Genomic DNA, 19,316 nt, shown 5'->3' on the forward strand with positions numbered 1-19,316 from the left:
TGAAAACAGGAAGAGAAGGACATGATTCTGTGTATTAGAAAATGATTGGTAGCGCTATTTTTAAAGCCCATGTTTTAAAGGCTATTGTGCAACCCTTGTCTTTTTGACTGCAATGTGATAGGTCCTTAAAACAATCTGATATTTCTAAAGTGGTTGCCGACCAATTCTGCATTGGGAACATCGTCGAAGACAACCAAATATAGATGACTGCATGTAGAACACAGCCAGAGTCCTGAGGCTTCGCTTTCCAGCCGACAAATTAAAACATAACAACATGGCACAACTCATCACTCTTAACATCTCCCGAAAATATATATAAGCTTAACATTGAACATTATTTCTTCAAGTGCATATGGCTATCATAATCTGTAGTAAAATTAGGAAATCCACTAAAAGCTTAGGTCTTGATTGTACTGGCTAACTGTTGCTATCAATTATTTACATGGTCATGGTGGCCACATTGTGTGTGTGTGGCATTAAAAGGGTGATATTACTCACCAACTCCTCCCAATAATAATTTTACAAGTATCCAACTGTCTGAGTGTAACCATCCTATGAGCTGTCATTATTGTTGCACCTCAACCAATTAAAATGCAGCTATTCTGTTACAAAGAAAGTCAACCCATTTGCAACAGCGAGCAAAGGAATAAAAAAAGCCAGAACATTGTTGTCACATATGCTGTTCTTGTTTATCTGCTGTTCATGCGCCTCATTTTCCAGCCCCACACTTAACAAATTCCCCATATGGCCCTGATAAAAAAAATAAATAAAAAAAACTGGCACAGCAGATTTGACACATGAACAGGCTTTGGTTGGTCATAGACAATTAAAAATGTGTCCTAATGCGCTATATAATAAAATATTGACCTCATAGCTTTTTTTTGGAGCTAACAGGAGGAATAACTCAACCACTTCAGAAGGGCTTTGAGTTTGCAAGCTATTGACCACAACTTACTAAAATGAAACAAACTGTCACAGTACCAACTGCTGTACATTCTAGAATATAGGTCAAGACTCTGAGAGCCTCCCTGGCATCCAAAACACCTTAATGTTCTCTCCTCAACTTATCATACAACAGTGAAAATGTGAAGAATATAGTATCAAGCATTGGAGCAGAATTTAAGTGTTTTTGCGCACACACAAAGAATTGGGAATTAAAAAAATTATGTTACTACAGTACAAGTATTGATAGATTATGTCATTTAAATGTAAAATAAACTAGACAAAAAATAACATTGAAACAAATACTAGATTGCATTCAAATCTATTATACATAATTTATTATGCTTTTTGTTTCCCATTGTTTTATTTAGAAAATATCTGTTCATCATTGAATATCTACTCTACTAATCAATGTACAAGAGTTCAGTCACAGGAAATAGAAAAATATCAAATATCACCAGTGATGATAAGAAAATGTGACAACCTGAACAAGCAGAAATATTGCAATGGTAACAACTATAGTCCTGACATCAGCGAGTATCACACCCTCTGGTGCACTTTGCGGTCACCCTGAAGCATTGTTACAGTGGAGACCCAGTACCACAAACAAGGGAGAAGGAGTGTGTGAGAGTTGTGTGGTAAAGAGGTTGAAGGTTTCCTTTGTCTTTCTTTTTTTTGTTAATGTCAGATGGCTGTGTCCCAAAATACAGTTGTTTGTGTTGGGTATGGTGGAGGGCGAATCTTTTTGGTTCCACTGCTTTTCCCGCAGCCAGCGAGGATAGATGCATTCTCCTGCTTGCACTGACTTCGCTCGAGGTGTTTGTCGTCATTCTTGTCTGTAGGTGGAGACCTCTCCAGATATCTCTGCAAGTGTGGGTGCTGTCTAGAAAGGATTTCTGAACAAAGGTTACGTTTTCTCTCTATTTGCTCAAGCATAGTGGTGTCTCCGCATATCCATGGCATCTGGAGCATCTGAGAGACAGAACAAAAGTGTTGTTCATATTAATTTAGCTATATTTGTAATGTCCAAGTGCAGCAAATGTCATCCCATAACATTTAAACATTTATAACTCATGATCAAATATATAGGATTGCATGTGATAGAGTTTTTGGATAGTATTCATATCAAATCGATTATTTACAGCACAGAAAATCATATTTTTACTTTAAGATCAGATTATATGTAGCGAGACACCCAAGTACGAAACTTTTAAAACTAGCTCATCATATAATGGCTACTAATAAAAGTTCCTTGAACTAACTGATTGTCTTTTCATCAGTCACCCATACTGAGTAGATGTGTGGTTGAGTGAACGTTTAATAGAAATCAAAAAGTCATCAGCATAGATTGAGATCTGCTCATTAAATAGATTTATGACTCATCAGCAGATGCACTTAATTTGATTGCAAAAAAAAGTCCTGAAACAAAGTTTTTACATCCATTTAGTGTATTTCTTGCCATGAATAACATCACTGACCTAAAAAATGACAAAAACGACTGACTTAAAAAAATAAATAAATTATGTCTTCCATAAACTACAACTTTAAAACCTTTTCTGTGCCTTTTATCTGGTAATGCTTAGAAAACAATGCGGGTTTTAAATTTTGAGTTGCTTTAGATGATAAATACTACCGCTATTTGATTGATCTGTTCTAAGAAAATATCTCTAGCTTTTAGGAATTACCCTGGTTTTCCAGGTGTATGATGCACATTATGCTGTCTAGAAGTTTGTGTCTAAAAACTGAAAAATGTAAACGTTGTTTGACCAGGATTTGAAGGGAAGTGATGGATAATTACATTTATGTTTAGTTGCACTATGAACACATGAACTCAATAATTAGTCGTTGTACAGATTTTTTTTAGGCTTTTTAGAGTTTAACTTAAAAGTTTGTCTAATGTTATTTCTGTAAACATCATTAACTTTTAATATATTATAGTCATAAAAAAAAAATTAAAGAACACAACTTCATTCATTCATGTCTACTGCGTTCTTCAGGTAATTCATCCTTAGAAACAGAAACTCAAGAAACTAAGGTTAGCCTAATAATATTTTCATGACTGTATGTTTATATAAACATTCAACTTATAAAAAAAAACACTTTGCACTGTTTATTCTTTTAATTATCATTACTTTTTAACAGGACAGCTGCTATTTACTTCCTATATTATAGAAGCAAACAAGAATATGAGATGTTTCATTAAATACAACTTCTTATGACTTGACACTGTATGAAAATATACAATGATCCCTTAAAAAATAAACATAAGCAATAATACAATATACAATATATATATATATATATATATATATATATATGAATATATAAAGAAAATGTAACATGTCTGCATACCTGACTTTGATGTGTCTCTGCTGCTCTCCTTTGTGGCGTTCCCATTGGCGAAGGATTATTTGGCGTTAAAGGGGAGCGGCTATACTTAGGCGCTGTTTTCAAATCTACAAAAAAAAGTTTTTGTTTTTTTTAAAACAGAGTATTTATACTAATTAATTCATTTAAACTTTCTAATAAACTTTCAGCTACCTGTTTGTCATTAGAAAGTTTAAATAAATTTTTTTTTGTAATTTTTCTATTTGACAAGATCACAATGTACTGTATATCCATAGTTTAGAGACGACATATAAGGACTCACCATTTCCAGTTCCTGCTGTCAAAGGTGGGCTACGGGATGGTCTCCCATTGTGAGTAGGTGTAGCTGATGAATTGTGCCCTGAAACACTGCTGCCATTTCTTTCTTGTGCTTTTGACATGTCCATGTTTTTTTTCGCTCCTTTATCACGCCGTGGTGTACCATCTGATTTGTGCCCACGTTCTCTATCGCATCTATACTCCACTGTAGGAGGACTCTTGGTGCACTTGATGTCATAATAAAGCTGCTCTGAGCCATTGAGACTTCTGTCTTTGCTGTCCCGTCTCACTTCAAGGCCTGTCCTATTCAGGTCTTTGCTCTCCTGCCTTGCAAAAAGGGCGGGAGGAAGGTCCCCTCCGTTGTGACAGCTCCAATCTCTGCCCTCATACTTAAAATCAACCCTGTTGCTCCTGTAGGTTTCCTGTTGATGCAGCATCTCAGGAGGCTGGTCTATTCTTCCTTCATGTTTATGTTCAGTGCTACTTCTTTCTCTCTCTACACTCTCTTGATGGAGTAACAAATCAGAACGATTGTCTTTGCATTCATGCCTATACTCTAGTCCATTTCTAGGTCTGTCTTTGCTTTCCTGATGAGACAGGAGCTCACTGACCCGGTCTCTGCTGTCTTGCTTTGATTCAAAACCATTTCTGGTTCTCTCTTTGCTGTCCTGTCTAGGTAAAAGCTCAAGTGGCCGATCCAGCAGTCGCTCCCTGCTTTCATGCTTGTAATCGATACCGTTCCTCATCCTTTCCTTGCTTTCTTGTCTTAATAATGGGTCGTGAGGTTGATCTATCAATTTTTCCTTATCTTTGCTGTCTTGTCTTTGTGAAGATTCTATTTTGTGTCCCACACTTCGATCTTTGCTGTCTTTCCTTGGCATCAGTTCACCATTACTAAGACCTCTGTCCTTGGAGTCTTTTCTTATCAAAGGTATGGGATCTAAGGAGCTGCAACTTCTGTCTTTGGAGTCCCTTCTTCCAGGGATTGGCTCTAGACAACTGGAGGACTGATCCTTGCTGTCCCTGCAGACAATGGGCATGTCTGTACTGCTGAAAGTGCGGTCTCTACTGTTGCGTCTGTGAAGTGGAGGTTCTGTATTGCTGCCACCTCTATCTTTGTCTTTTTCTTTATCTTTTTCTCTTCGATGAGATGATTCCTTGCTATGACGCTCTTTGGACTCACGTTTGGATTCCTTGCTGTGGCTGTGGCGTTCCTTACCTTCTCGCCTGGAATCACTGTGTGACTTGACCTTAGATTCAGCTGCAGAGGGAAAAAAAACAGTTATTCTAGCTCCATATAAATTTGGATGTTTTCATTTTGTGGTTGATAACTCTTAGTCTCCAATACCATATTATCAATAAGTTGTTTGAGTGAATATTTTTTTTTCTTGCTATATTAGCTAATATCCACTAGATGGCGCTAAATCCTAGTTAATGTTAGGAAAGAGCCTTGAGAGCACATAATTAAAAAAAAATGAAACAGTTTTTTTTCACCCATTTTATAATACCGGTACTTTAATTTTCATTGAAAATCACAACTTTGATTAGAAGTGAATGAAAAAAACCTTAATTGAGGTCATTTTAAAGTAAAATGATTTTACTCTCAAATCAATCGGTAACCTAGTACCCTACTCTGTTTCTGCTTTCTCAAGGCGCACATCTGTGCCAGCCTGATTGGCTTAACCATGGGAAAGGTTTGTGCTGATTGGACAAAATGGGAGTTAAAAGGTTTCAACGTCGCTGTCAGCTGCTCAACAGTCGTTTGTGGACCACCATGCCCTGAGCTGTGATTGGCTGGATTACCCACGGGAAGAAAATCTAGCAAATAAGAAACAGGGATTTTGCTTCCTTCCCCTGTTGCTATGTTGTAGTTGCTAAGAGTATTGACTGAGGATGGAGGTGTAGAGTCTGTGTGTCATAATTTATGATTTATGGGAAAAGTCCTTCAATCAAACCATAAAGTACAGATAGATTTAAAACTCATACATTTTAGCTTTATTTCTGCGAATATCTCATACTGTAAAGACAGCTCAAAAGAAGAATAAAGCTCTATAGTTTCATTACACATTTCAGGTTTTCTATCTCTATGTTTTTTTGTTATCTTACTATAATGTCTATATTTATGAAACATCCTATTGCCTGATAAGGGGGTCATTCATAAAAGCAAATTTGAAAAGGTTGCTTCATCCATGCTCAAAATAATTGTCAACATGTTTTATGGCCCAGAACAACAAATGAATATGTGTTTTCCAAATTGCAGTTGACAAGAGATACTAATAACACAATTCTGATCTAGGTCACAGTTTTAATATCTTTTCAGAGTTAAAGTTATAGTATCTTCTTGTCTTTCAGCAGATTCTGCTTTTCTATGCAAATGAATTGACGAACAGGTTTTGGCAGCATCTTGAATGAATGTGGCATGAATATCGGTATTTAAATCTGATGTTTACATATTTAAAAGTAATCCTGCCTGATGGCATAATGCTATGAGTTGGTTTGAGAGACCCGCTGTCCGCTTTAGTCTATAATCTCCTCAGATTAAACCGTACGATCTGTATCTGACTTGGCTTTGTGAGCCTACATTATTCAAAGGCAGAATTTGCAGAAACCATTTTAGAAAATTTTTGGAAAACTATTCAAAGCTTTTTAAATAAAGAGGGTTAATAATTGTTACCAAAAATAAGACAAATTAAGAGTTTTTATTATTTGTGATACACTCAAATTTTGCAAAAGATTTCTTGCATGGCTGTGTCTTTAAAACTTACTGATCAGATATGCAATTGTTAAACATGTTAGTGGACATCCAATTGCAATCCATTTTCCATTTATTTATTCACAGTTTAGGTAACCAGATATAGAGTATTGTACTTATATATTATGAACAACACCTTATATATCATATCCATCCTTAATATAAAAGCAACTCTGAGATTTAACTTACTCTCTCCAGGTTCTTTTGACTTTCTTCCACTGGTGTTTTTCTTTAACATATTCCGGCCTGTGGTAAACAGGTTTGTTAGTTCATCCAGTGGACTGGTGGGTGTGCGTGAACGACTTGTTGACACATTCTGCATAGAGCCATGGAGTCGTCCAACACCTTCTTGAGGTGGGGAACCTTTGCCATGAGGGGTAGCAGAGGCACTCCGTGGGAGACCCCCGGGAAATGGAATTGGAGCATCAAATGGAGGTGTACGCATCAAGCTCAGAGGGGTAAGACAGCGCCCCATACTGACTGGTGAAGGGCAGGCAGAGTGGCTTCGCTGATAGGACGATGATGAGGAAGATTTATAGAGAGTACAGGGGAGAGGAGGTGCAGAGGAGCGGCCTGAGACAGTGAGAGTTGGGGTAGCAGTGAGCTCCCTGCGGATATGAGCAGAGGTGGGAGGCTCACTTGAAGAGGTGGGAGATTTGCTATAGGGTTGGTTCTCCAGCATTGGTAGTTTGGTTACATCTAAAGGTGTGAGAGGAGACTCATCTGAGTTTGGTGAGCACTGGGCTGGTGCTGGAGGGAACACCAGCAGCGGAGGCCGGTGAGTGAGTAAATTAGGAAAGGGTGCAGGAATGTCACAGAGAGGAATGTTTCGAGGCGTGGAGCAACGGCTGAGAGGCTCAGGGTCATAGGGTGCCGGGGTGGGACAGGCAGAACGACATCCAATGGGATCACTTCGGTATTCCATATCATCCAGGGCTGGATACTTCATTTCCTCATACACAGACTCTCCTGGTTCCTCATCCTCACTCTTCAATGGTTCTCGCAGCCCTATGTCAATCCCACCCATTTCTATATAAATAGGTTCATCCTCACAGTCATCTGTAGGACTTTCATCACTCTGGGGAGGCGAGGGTTTACGTTCACACGGGGATGTGGTGAGCTGGAGGGGCTTGGACGGGCACACGCCACTGCTTCCGTGACTCCTAATGTAGGACTCATCGAAGGAAACACTAAGTTGTGTATTGGGGTTCCTCTTGGGTTTGGGGGGTGGCACTCTCCTACAGTCCTCATTGCATTCTTGTGCTGGCAAAATACAGAAAAGACTCAATTAGCAAATCTATTGTGACAAACAAAGCTCTGAAGTATGCTTTTTTCTTTATTATATATCTGTTTTAACATGCCATTAAGATGCCTTCTGAATGCATTCCTGCGGCAACACATTTTAAACTGTAGCCTATATAAGGTTTTTCGCCTTAGCCAACCTGAATTCATCTCCATCCATCTGTCTATCAACTCTTCAAATAGCTTCTCATTTACCTGTGAAACGGAATCCTCTCCACAGCTTAATGCTGTTTCAGTGTGAAAAGGTTTCATTGGAGGGTGATGCACACACCTTGTTGAATAAAAGATGAAACTACAGCACCATTTCCAAGTCCTCTACATAGCAACTCAGGTTGCCATCCTTCCTTTGTAACAAATGCTGTCCTTGAAATGTTTTTTAGAATTTGCAATTTTTCATAATCTTTTGAATTAATTTTTGACATGTTTTTTTTGTGAACGTTACCCTGCTTTAAGCCATTCAGAAAAATATTTCTTGCCTATTAATTAATTCTCAATTTTTAAAAGCTTCAAAGGTGCGAAGCATTTTTCAAGAAAAGTTTTTCTGTGTTATCTGATCCTTCAAATCAATCTATTGTTTCTCATACAAGCTTTTTTATATCAACCCAGGAAAACTAAGGAAAAGGAGGGAAGAAAATCAAAATATAATAAGAAGTATACAGAATAGGCAAAATGTATCATATTAACATCTAAGTAAAACACTTCCATTGAAATTTGACCTTTCTGCATTGTCAGGGTCAACTGTAGGTCATGGCATAATGCTGAGAGCCATACCTTGCATATGAATTGTGGAAACAGTTGAGGCATATGCATTTTCTGGGTCAGATATATAGCAGAGAGGCAGAATGAGAGGATTGTATCTGGGTCACACACACTGTGGAGCTTCTTTTTGATAGTGGTGACGTGGTTTTGCAGTGAATCTCTTTAGATGTGGTGCAGAGTGGCTTTGGTACAGTGCTCATATTTCCTAGATATAACTGTATGATAACTGCATGGGGCAAAAGGCTCATTCAGTTGTATGTGTCACAATGTATTTCTGGGTCAGTCGATAAAATGTTTGGATAGAAATGCCCTTCCCCGGGATAGGGAGTGAAGGGTCAGTGTAGGAAAGAGAACAGAAAAACAGAGCTGAAATTTTCAAACTACAGATTTTAGGGCTTTAATAATTTAGATACCAGATGGCCCAAGGCATGCATATTTCCTGTAACTGTATGACTAACCACTCATTACTACAGTATATGCAATCCATTGCATGCAGAAGGCACATGTCTGCACATTAATTGATGTAAAACATGAAAACAGTTGAATCCATGTGTGCTAATTTTTTAAGTATGTTTTTCAATGAAGTTTAACAATGTACTTGTTTATCTTCTTTGCTATTGTTACATCTGCAGCCTCTGTATTATTAAAATAAATAATTTCCCATTTGGATGTACATTTATCTTACTTTGTTTTAATTTTTTTTAAAACAATGTGCAGTACAATGAGAATAAGAATCAATTTATAAATAATTTGCAACATTTAAAGTTGCCATATTTTTAAGATATCTCCCTTTTTCTTTTTGTGAAAATATTAGCTAGAATTTGTATATGAGCATGCAATAATCCTCAAACTGAATATTTTTCTCCTCCATGAATACATTACTATGCAATGATTTTGTTCTTGTCAGGTGCAGAGATCTGTATCAGCACTCATGCTAATATCACCCGATCAAACATCCTTTACTGCATATTTTTTCCTTCTCTATCTCTTGCTTCCTTTTCTCCCCCTCCCCCTGTATTGGATGAGTTTACCCGCAGCACCCTCCCCCTCCCTCTTCTCCAGGGTAAAACGAATCTAGGTCAATCGCTCCTCCTGAATGAATTTTACTCTGACAAGCTCCTCCCTTTTCCACAAAAAAACACCAGCTATGGAGCACGCAAACCTCGCCTTAGTTAGGGACACCCTCACACTCTATCACGGATTGGCTGACTGAGCTCAAACCTAAGCATCTTTGGACCCTATTGGCCCTAGCTGTGTAACACTACTGTGATTGGCTGGGCTGCAGGGGGTCTTGTTTCTGTGGGCTGGTTGCCGTGGTGCCCAGGAAGATCTGTGTATGCACATGGAGATCCCCACCAATCTCAGCCTGGCTGGGTAACTCCCTAAACACCACATTGTCAATAAGTCAAAGCTTTACTTGCTTCAGATGCCATAACAAGATATAGTTCTCAAAGCATTTTGAGCCTTTATTTGTAATTTTTGTTCTTTTTTTTGCTGTTTTTTCAAATATTTGTATTTGGGATTGTTGAGGCAATAGTTCTTTAGCAAATGGGGCATGCAAAAAACATTAGACATCTTATTTTTTTCACACATTTACACATTAGGTTTTGCTTTGTTTGCCAATAATTGCAATAATTAAAAAAAGACTTTTAAGTATATTTTTAAAAAGCACTTTGGGGGGTATGATGACCACTTGGTTTAGTTAGAAGTTCAACAGACGGGAGGATTATCGCTGTCACTATATCAATGATATCTTGTAATTTCAAACTGCTCTTCATGGAATTAAATGGTCACTGCAGATGCAGTTTTTAAATTGTTTGCTTGAACCTCTTAGAATTATCACACATCAGTCATTTGACAAAATAAAGTATGCAGAGGCACATCCAGAAAGTTTAAAGAAATGCCTTCTTAGGGTGGCAAAGTTAATGAAAAGCTATAAGAAACAAAATCAAACAAATGTCAATAAAAAAAAGTAGGACATTGTAATGGTTTGTAGGCAATTGGTGTGTTGGATTATGGATTGACATAGATGTAAAAGGTGCAGATTTTCAATACCTTTGGCATTTGTAGATATGATTCTTAATATTTTACACTTCAGATAAGCACACACAATTCAAGGTTTAGCTTGTGGGTATTTCAGTTTGATAAATGGTTATTGAGCTGTTATCTTTTTTATGAAAGCTAACTGGGTTTATTTTAATAGAATACAGAACTAATGGAATTAGGATTCATTGTAATGTTTCCAATTAATAATTTACAATATTATGAAATTTGAAGGATTTTTATTATTGATCAAAATAATACTTAACTACAAAGACAAACAGATACATAGGATAGAAAAAAGGATGTTGATTTACAGGTATGTAATTGGAATAGAGGAGATAAGCTGCCAGTTGGTTGAGAATGAGGGCATGCGGGTCAATTAGGAGATGAACTAAAAACCAAAAGGTTGTTTAAAACAGTGAAAGTGGATTCTCTGATCAAACTGATTTTATGGGACATGTTAATGGCAACATTATTTCTCAGCTTCTTTTTGGTTCAGACATATAGCGCAAAGGTGGGAGACATAAACAGAGGAAACCATTTAATTTTAAATGCCAGAGATGTTACTATATTACAGTAAAAATCTAAGGAAGTACACATACTGGATATGTATATTCAAGCCACCCGACTTAAGCTGTATATAATTTGTGGTCTTAGTGTGAAGCAGTCTGTCAAGAACTAAATGTCATGTCATTGTGGGAGAAACACTGCTGAGGAGGGGAAAGCAGGGAACAGCTAAATATATCTGCAGTAGTGTGGTGTAAAGTGCCACCAACACTCACCGTCACATCTTTCTCCCTGGCAGGTGGAAATGGCACTGTGGTCCACTGCCTCAGATGACATGCTCAGCTTGGTGGCTGGGTCCCTCCTAGGCTTAGGCGGTGGCTGCTTCCTAGAGGTGGGACTCCCCACTTCCTCCTCTCCTCCTGCTCCCCCTCCACTGTTTCCCCCACCCCCAACAGAGTGGAGGGACTGGGAGCGGACGGAGAAGCCCTGCCCACAGGCGATGGTGTGCAGGTGGGGCAAGGGCATGCACTCCTGTGGGTCAGGCATGGTTATTGAGCCCATACGGAAGTATTTGCCTTCTGTTGCTATATCCTCACCAGTTCTGAAAGCAACAAGACAAGGGAAGGGAGGGTAGAAGGAAGAAAATAAAACTAGCTTTAAAAATAGATGATTAAACATATAAGTCATGATGCAAGATGAGAAGAATAAAACACATACAAAAGCAATTTTATTTACTTTACATGGGTAAACAAAGAGGTGCCAGTTCATGAGTGTTTGCTTAATTCATCCCGTGTGAGTGGCTTAAATGATGCCAAAGTACCATCAACAAATGTCAAGTCTACCAACAGCAGGGAAGTCACCAGAGCAAAGGGAAACATATTGATTTGAGTTTAACCCTTGCTATATCTAACAGAGGTCAAACAAACATAATGGAAGCACAGTCCCTGTAAAAAGTCAATGCCCATAAACGGATGATTAGCCTGAATGTGAGTTAATGATGGCCAAACGTCGAGCTCTAATTGAAATGAATGTGTGCGTAGGTGGGTGTGTTTCTCATGTTTAATCATCAACTCTGCTATTTACTTACATCCTTATTTAAGAGACACAATGAAAGCTAATATGGATGATTGCCTTCTTTTTACAGAAGAGGTAGGAAGTGGAACATGTGTATTTGAGCTATGCACATGGATGCTATTTTGCTGACAATGTTTCCTTCATGGCCAGCTGCTAAACAGAAGGTGTGTTATAGGTTGGGTTTACAAGTCAGGAGCTTACCTTTGCCTAGCAACAGGGTACACAAAACAAGCTGTTCACTCACAACAATAACAAAGTGCATGTGCACTTCCTAACATTTGCACGTGGGTGCGCATAATGAGGCCAGTTTTGTTTAGAACCTACACAGGTGGTTCAAATAATGCTGCAAGCAGCAATATGTGAAACATCAGCATTACAAGGCAGGAGAAGCATCTGATTTTTTTCTGCTTAATATACAATTATTATTATTATTATTATAAGGTATTTCTCATCAATTTTATAATTTTTTTAAAGAAACAGAAAACATCCACCTGCATGATATAACCCCCATTACACTTTTTCTGTTTCCCAAATGTTTTGGGTGTGCATCTCATTGCATTTCCAGTTTGCATGTGTTGAATGTGTATAAGTGGCTTGGTGTGACTGGAGAGCTGGTGGCTGGGTTATTTTTAGGATATTTGCCCAGTGATTGGCTAGAGGACCGACCACAGGTGCAGTTGGACCAAAATGAAGTTGACTTGTTGTCAGGCAACTCTGCTTTCTCTGTGACAATGTAAAAGTATAAAAATAACAGTCTTAAAATCAAGGAGTACATTGAGAAAAAAGGAACAGATTCCTGCAGCTGGATGCACACATTCATAAAAAGTTAAGGAGGGGAAAGAAACGTTGAAAATTTGCATGCATGTGCAAATGTAGGGAAATTGATATATCTTTGTTTTTTGTCAGCTGCTGTGTGGGAGGGACTAATGGTGATAAATGCCCTTTATCTAAATATCTGTGTGGTTATATGAGTGACTCCTGTTTTCAGGTGAAAAACAACAAAAGAGACAATGAGGGAAGAAACTGTCAGTGGGAAGTTCTGCCGTGCTCAAACCCAACAGGCTGATTCAATTGGGCTTCATTTTTCGAGCTGTCACCAGGCAGAACACATCTCCTGTAACTGAGCTCACACTTAATCTCTCTCTAATAACTTTCTCCTTTTTTGTCTTCACCACTTTGCACCATAATGCACTTGCTTTAACAAGATCTGTACCCCTAATTTAATCCTGCTGACTACTTGATTTTTTTTCTCCCACTAAGTACCCCTCTCTGCCTGCATGCACATCCATGCTTGTGCTCATCCACTTGCCAAAACGATATGTATTCTCACACTCGTATTCAGTAACTGTAAAAATAGGCCATCTCATTGACCTACTTGTAGAACTTAAAAAATCTCTAACTCTGCTACTCAAGTGGATAGGTATTAATGTTGTTGCTGTGGGAAAATCTAAAAGAAAGCAGATGTCCCTTTTCTCAAACATCCCGTGTGCCTAATTCATCAAGTTGCTACACAAGATTACATCAGACTGCTGATATAGATGGGGGAAATGTTTTGCTGAAATTAATGAGGACAGAGATATATTTCTTATGGGATTTCAAACTTTAACTGTCTCCCAAAAAGCCTGAAGCATTGACAATTATGGCTCTAAATCAGCTTTGATCACATAAAGAAATACAAGTGTTAACACTCTGTAATGAATTGTCTATAAAGAGTCATACAGAGGACAACAGAAACACTATAGAGAATGAAAACATCTTTTGAATTTGTAGGACCTCTTACTTTGCTAATGAAAAAAATGTCCTAGAATTGTATGAATGCAATGACTGGATCACAATATAAAACTCTGAACAAAGTTTAAGCACTTGCTTTTGTCATATTGGGTTGCATATTGTCATACTGAGGGTGGTTTATCTTTGGGAATGATCTGATTAACAGGAGGTAAATAATCTACTTTATACTCTCACCTTCTTTATCTGTTCTTTAAAATCAAGTTTAACCAAATATATATTTATATAAGGCAAAAATAACACAATTGGTGGATGAAGAGTAGAGTGATATTTTCAAATTTAAATCTACATATTTTGGCAGACAAACAAGAAATATGTTTTTTTTTTCCGCAGTCATGGTGCATCACGTACATTGGTAAAACCACCTGAGTAAATGTCTTCCTATACTATTGATGAAGTAGACAGGGCTCCACATGTATTGTAAGGTGAGGGGCAAGGCTCAATTGGGGTAGCTAGGTGATGGACTGTACCTGCTAATTCTGATGGTTTGGGTAAAGGCTAATTTTGCAGAAACCAACAAAAGTTTGTTAACTTTTCAAAGAACCAAACATCAAAAGCAATAAACTATATCTTTAAGGGGACATTTCATATTGGCTTAATTTAAGAATTCAATTGGTATTCCAGTTTAAACTATTTTATAACCCATGAAACGAGTATTCCTATATAAAACAGAAGAAAAAGTTCTCCTATTTCTTTCTCATTTTTATCCTCACAGTCTGAAACTTATTCTGTGGAAGTTCACCCTCCTCATTCTTGAGCAGCAGTGACCTCTAATCAAGGACGAGTCCTAAATAGGTGTAACTGAGCAATTAACTGTCGTCCGTAGATCCCAGGGTGCATCTGTTCTCACTTTGCAGCCCCAAACTAAGCACCACTATGACAGGCACCGTTTGGCCATCCTTATTCTCACTAAGCTTAGGTAAAATCTGTCACACCAGTAATACAAGGTTAGTGGTAAGAACGATGGATAAAAAGGAATGGTTGCATATTCTAAGTAATAAGTTGGTGGCTTTATGCTAATAGATTTTTTTTTTCTCCTGTTTTCGCTGCTAGGATTCGTCACCGTCTTCCTACCTCCTTATGGCTTCCTCCTGTTTTCTTTTCTTGTCTTTTTTTTCTTGCAGGAATGTCCTGTTTCTCTCATTCCTGGCGTGGTCCAAGTTCTGAGAAAGCAGCCTGTTGTAGGCTCTCAGGCCATTCTCTTCAACATACTGGAAAAAGCTGAGTGTTTCCTCCTCTTTGGAATTCATTCTTCAAGTCTTTGCACTGCATTCTGATAGGAAAGTATAACAACTTTTAGTCATAATTATTTTCCTAATTTTCCTTAAAAAAGGATCAAGAATAAAAAACAGAGTACTTTTCAAATGTAAAGCAGACATTTTATTGTTGAATTAATTGCAGTGTCCTTCAAAAGTACAATGACACCTGATCCATTGGAACCTAATGCCTCCGCAAACCAATGTTAATATTACACTCTGAAAACAGTGTCCCTGCGGAGGACAGAAGGGTGGCAGCACTCTGTTGTTATGATGCTTTTCCACCTTGTAAGCAGAGGAAGGAAAGTTGGACAGAGCTCATGAGTGCAGCTACAACAGGACATTCCTGGAAGAAAACCTATTATAAACTGCAAAAGTGTGCTAGTATTCAGCGATAGCTACAGTGGACTTTCATAAATACTGCTTTTGGTACTGATACTTGTTCACGGCACTGTATTATTTTCTTATGCTAAGAAAGCCAAGAGTATCAAAAACATTTAAAGCACAACAACAATTTAACAAACTTGGTTGTCCGCAAATCCATCCAAATATTTATAAACCTTTCTGACTTACAATGTGTGTTCTATTGCCAGTGGAAGTTTTGTGGTGCTGGTAGTGCACAACCATACTGGGAAATGTATGACTATTTTTTAGCTTCCTATTTGAGAGCCTATCACAGCAATAGCTTGTTTTCTCAGTTATATTAGCACATTTTCTGCATGAAATCACTGGCTTTAAAATAGTGAGTATGTAAATCTAAAAAGACAGCTTTCATTTCCCCATGGTTGTAACATGTGATGGGTACAGATGTGCAAATAGCCCTCCTGGGACTTATAAGATCAGCACGGACAAATCGAAGCCAACTCAATTAACAGAAGCATAGCTTTGCACAGACAAATAATGTTGTTTTTGTGTTGCTGCTGTTTTGATGAAAAAATATATATCTCTGCTGCCTTCCTTGCTGCATTGTCCATAAAAAAACAGTAATACTGTGGTAAGAAATTCTAGGTTTCACTCATAAACTTTAAGTAGTTTAGAATAAAATGATTTGCATCTACTTCAGTGCACGAGGGAGCAATATTTAGAGACCATATATTTGCTGGATGCATTTGCCTGAAAAGCCCTTAAAACCACATGCAAAACGTGCAGCAGCCTTAACTTGAATTTAGAGAGGGTAGGAGAGGATGAGTAGAAGAGTGCATGCTTTTATGTAGGTCAGTGTTTTCAGATCAGCGTAAGACTCCTGCTTGTTTACGTGTGACAGCAGTGTTGGAAGGGGGTAGGGGTGTGTACAGGCTTGTGGTAACTGCATGTATGTTGTGTGTGTGTGTGTGTGTGTGTGGGGATGCTAGGGCAGTGAGGGGGGTCTTGGTGTTGGAGGGCAGCCAGATGGAGACTGCTAGCCTAACAGGGAGGGCAACCATTGTTTGGTCATCCTCAGCATCCCTGCATCTCATCTCTACCAATGCATCAACATGCAAGGGAGGTCAAATGATTTATCTGTAAGCACTATACCCCTTAAGGAAGACTTGACAATTTTTTAAAGGTATGTGGATTTAGTGTAGAAAATATGAGAGTTCACTTTAAGGTAACAAAAAATGGAGTAAAATTATCCTGTTCTTTTAAAAGTATCTTGATAAAAGAAATTCAGTTACTAAAGCAAATGCAGACAAAGCTGCAGCTCAAACACAGGGAAATAGCACAAGGTTTTAGGAATTAAATTAGGTACACGAGCATAGGTGCTCAGATGAGAAAGCACTGTTCAAATAGTGTTTGAGCTAAATTAAGCCTCCCGGCCCGATCCTGTAGCCCTGCATCAGAAATATTGGAATCAGCTTGTCAAAGTGTTTTACTGGCCTTTTTCAAGGTTTTGTTCTCCAATAACTTGCTTATGTAAAAATACAATATTAATCTCTTATTTAAAATAGTAACTAACCGGTAATTCTTTTTAATTCTCAGTTGCTCTCTCCTCGTTTTGCTTTTTTTTTTTTTTTGCGTTCACCCCCACCCCTCCTCCAGCTGTTTGCTCGAAAATGACAAAGGCTGCAACAGTTGAAACAGATGTGCACTTTGCTTTAAAACTAACTGATGGTGGCACATCATTTCTGTTTCCTGGCAACCATGTCACTGGAGAGGGCCAGCATGAAGATTTTAAAGACAAAATGTCAAAAAGAATTTCAAGGCCAATCGTCTGGTGGCCACATGCATGGATGCTTGCGCACATCTACACATATGAAGACAACATCAATACATCACAGTTAACCTCAGCTAACCTGTAGTTGTTCGACTTTCAAAAAAGTCCAATACAGAGGAAACTTCACAAAAAGCTATTTATGAATAGATGTATCAAATAGGTAAGTTGGACATGATTCTAACTATTCCCTTACAAGACTTTTTGTCTTAAAACAAATATGATGATGTATACTTACAAAAGTTCTTTGTCCTTACTGTTGTGTAGATTAAAGTCTCTTCTGTCTTTTCCTGTGTCCAGAGTGCAATAAGAAACTCTGACCTATGCTGGAGAAACCATGCATTCTTGCACTTAAATCCACATAGGCCTCCATCCATTTTATTTTCCAATAGATTGTGCCCCACTAGAAAAAGTCCCAGTGACCCAAGATGAAAATGGGACTAGAAGGGAGCATTGGATGCTTTCCCCAATGCTCCCTTCTACTAGGTGAAAAATTGGACTCCTCCAATTTGATTGCTGCCAAACTCCGAGCCAACTGTAATCTTCAATTCTGTGCACATTTGCACATCCTGAAGAAAAATGACACAGGTGCCACTGCACACTTGACAAAAATGCATATCACATCCTTTCACATCAAAGTCTTCTCTCAGCCACAGAGGAAAGATGGCTTTTAAAATGTTTCAAAATCTTCTTTCCTTGATTTTTCCTTTGTTTGTTTTATTGGATCAAAGTGCCACAAGAATAATAAAAAAAGGGTTTCACATCCGCACTGTCTTCTTGGTTAAGATAGACCAAGAGTTCGGCATTCCCTGTCGGTTTTCTCTGTCCTGTTCAGCACATTTGCTTGGTGCTTAAGCGGATGACACTGGGCTTCCCAACTATACATCAAAACAAGTAGAACACACCCACTCCCTACTGTAGCCACCTCACTCGGATACGTCAGACTCTCTCTCTTGCTCTCTGTCCAACCCCTTCATTCATTGCCTTTTCTCTTGCAAAGCTCCTTTGAACTAGTATTCCAAAAACACTAGAATAAGAACCTCTCTCTGCAGCCATTCATGTTTTGTTTTTGTTTCATGTGTCTCGCTCGTCTTTCTCTCTGCAGCTTAGAGGAAGATTGAGCTTGAATATGTTGTTCTGCTGTCAGCACCACGGAGAGTTCTCCGGGGGTGAAAAAAAGGCGGAGAGTTGACTGGGTGGGCACAGAGGGACAATTGCAAAGATGGTAGAAGAGGAGGGGTAGTGGGAGGAGTCAAAGGGTTACCAGGGTGTGACCTCATCAGACACAACCTCCTCTTCCCTAGCAACCACTGCGATTCCCTTCCCATATACCTCCTCCTCCCTCTTCCCTCTTGCAGTGCGTAAACAAGACCGTGACATGAAAACACCAGCAGAAATGCATCGTGTTGCTCCAAAGTGTCTTCTTTACATTTGTTGTGGCAAAAACAGCAAAATAGGGGAGATACATGCTATATGCCTGAATTAACTAAATGATAAAAAATGAAAAGTGAGTGCACCAATATACAAAAACTAATCCAATTCAAATGTGTACTCAGAGGCCACGTTAGTACTGAATAAAATCAAGGACAGAGGCAAAGCTGAGACTTTTTTGTCAGTGGAGTTCTGCTATAGCGCTGTCTGGAGGTTGAGGAGGAACAGGTTCAGTACAGCTTTTGGTTGTTTATATGCTGGGGTTGAGTGGTAAATGGTGCAAGAGCAGGACCTGTGGTGTTTGGTGTGGGGGGTGGGGGAGGGATAATCAGGAAGAATGGGTGATTAGACGGGACTGGGTTTGCCTGAACAGATTAACACCATCGACACAAAAGGATTAAGAAGCAGAGATCTGTTGTTTTTATCAACCTTCCTTCCATTTCTCTTAACCTACACTTACTGGGGTCAGTTCTGGCAATGAAAACAGTTGATCTTGCAAATGGGTTGACGTTTGCAAGAGGATTTAAAAGAGCATCAACTGCAGTTCAAGGCAGTATGATCAACAACTAGTCTTTGTTTGGGAATCAGTACCTTGAGGGATAAAACAGGTTGGATTTCCATCTTC

At 38.5% G+C, this 19,316-nt stretch overlaps 1 protein-coding gene across 2 annotated transcripts; it reads right to left on the reverse strand.

Annotated features, from left to right (window-relative positions):
- Positions 1 to 674: 674 nt before the first annotated feature.
- Positions 675 to 18,382, reverse strand: LOC107083783 (zinc finger CCCH domain-containing protein 13-like). 2 transcript variants are annotated; one of them, XM_015373248.1, is made up of 7 exons: positions 17,499 to 18,382; positions 14,888 to 15,086; positions 11,227 to 11,552; positions 6,530 to 7,603; positions 3,593 to 4,849; positions 3,295 to 3,398; positions 675 to 1,914 (listed from the first exon to the last, which is right to left on the reverse strand). In XM_015373248.1, exons 2-7 carry the CDS (start codon positions 15,061 to 15,063, stop codon positions 1,627 to 1,629), a joined length of 3,225 nt encoding a protein of 1,074 aa, XP_015228734.1. In that variant the 5' UTR covers positions 15,064 to 15,086; positions 17,499 to 18,382; the 3' UTR covers positions 675 to 1,626. The 2 variants fall into 2 exon arrangements, with proteins under 2 accessions (XP_015228734.1, XP_015228735.1); XM_015373249.1 differs by lacking the exon at positions 14,888 to 15,086 and having other exon boundaries at positions 17,499 to 18,381.
- Between the last annotated feature and the right edge of the window lie 934 nt (positions 18,383 to 19,316).

The sequence above is a fragment of the Cyprinodon variegatus genome, unplaced genomic scaffold (genome assembly GCF_000732505.1).
Source record: "Cyprinodon variegatus isolate N-32 unplaced genomic scaffold, C_variegatus-1.0 Scaffold83, whole genome shotgun sequence".
Lineage (NCBI taxonomy): Eukaryota > Metazoa > Chordata > Actinopteri > Cyprinodontiformes > Cyprinodontidae > Cyprinodon > Cyprinodon variegatus.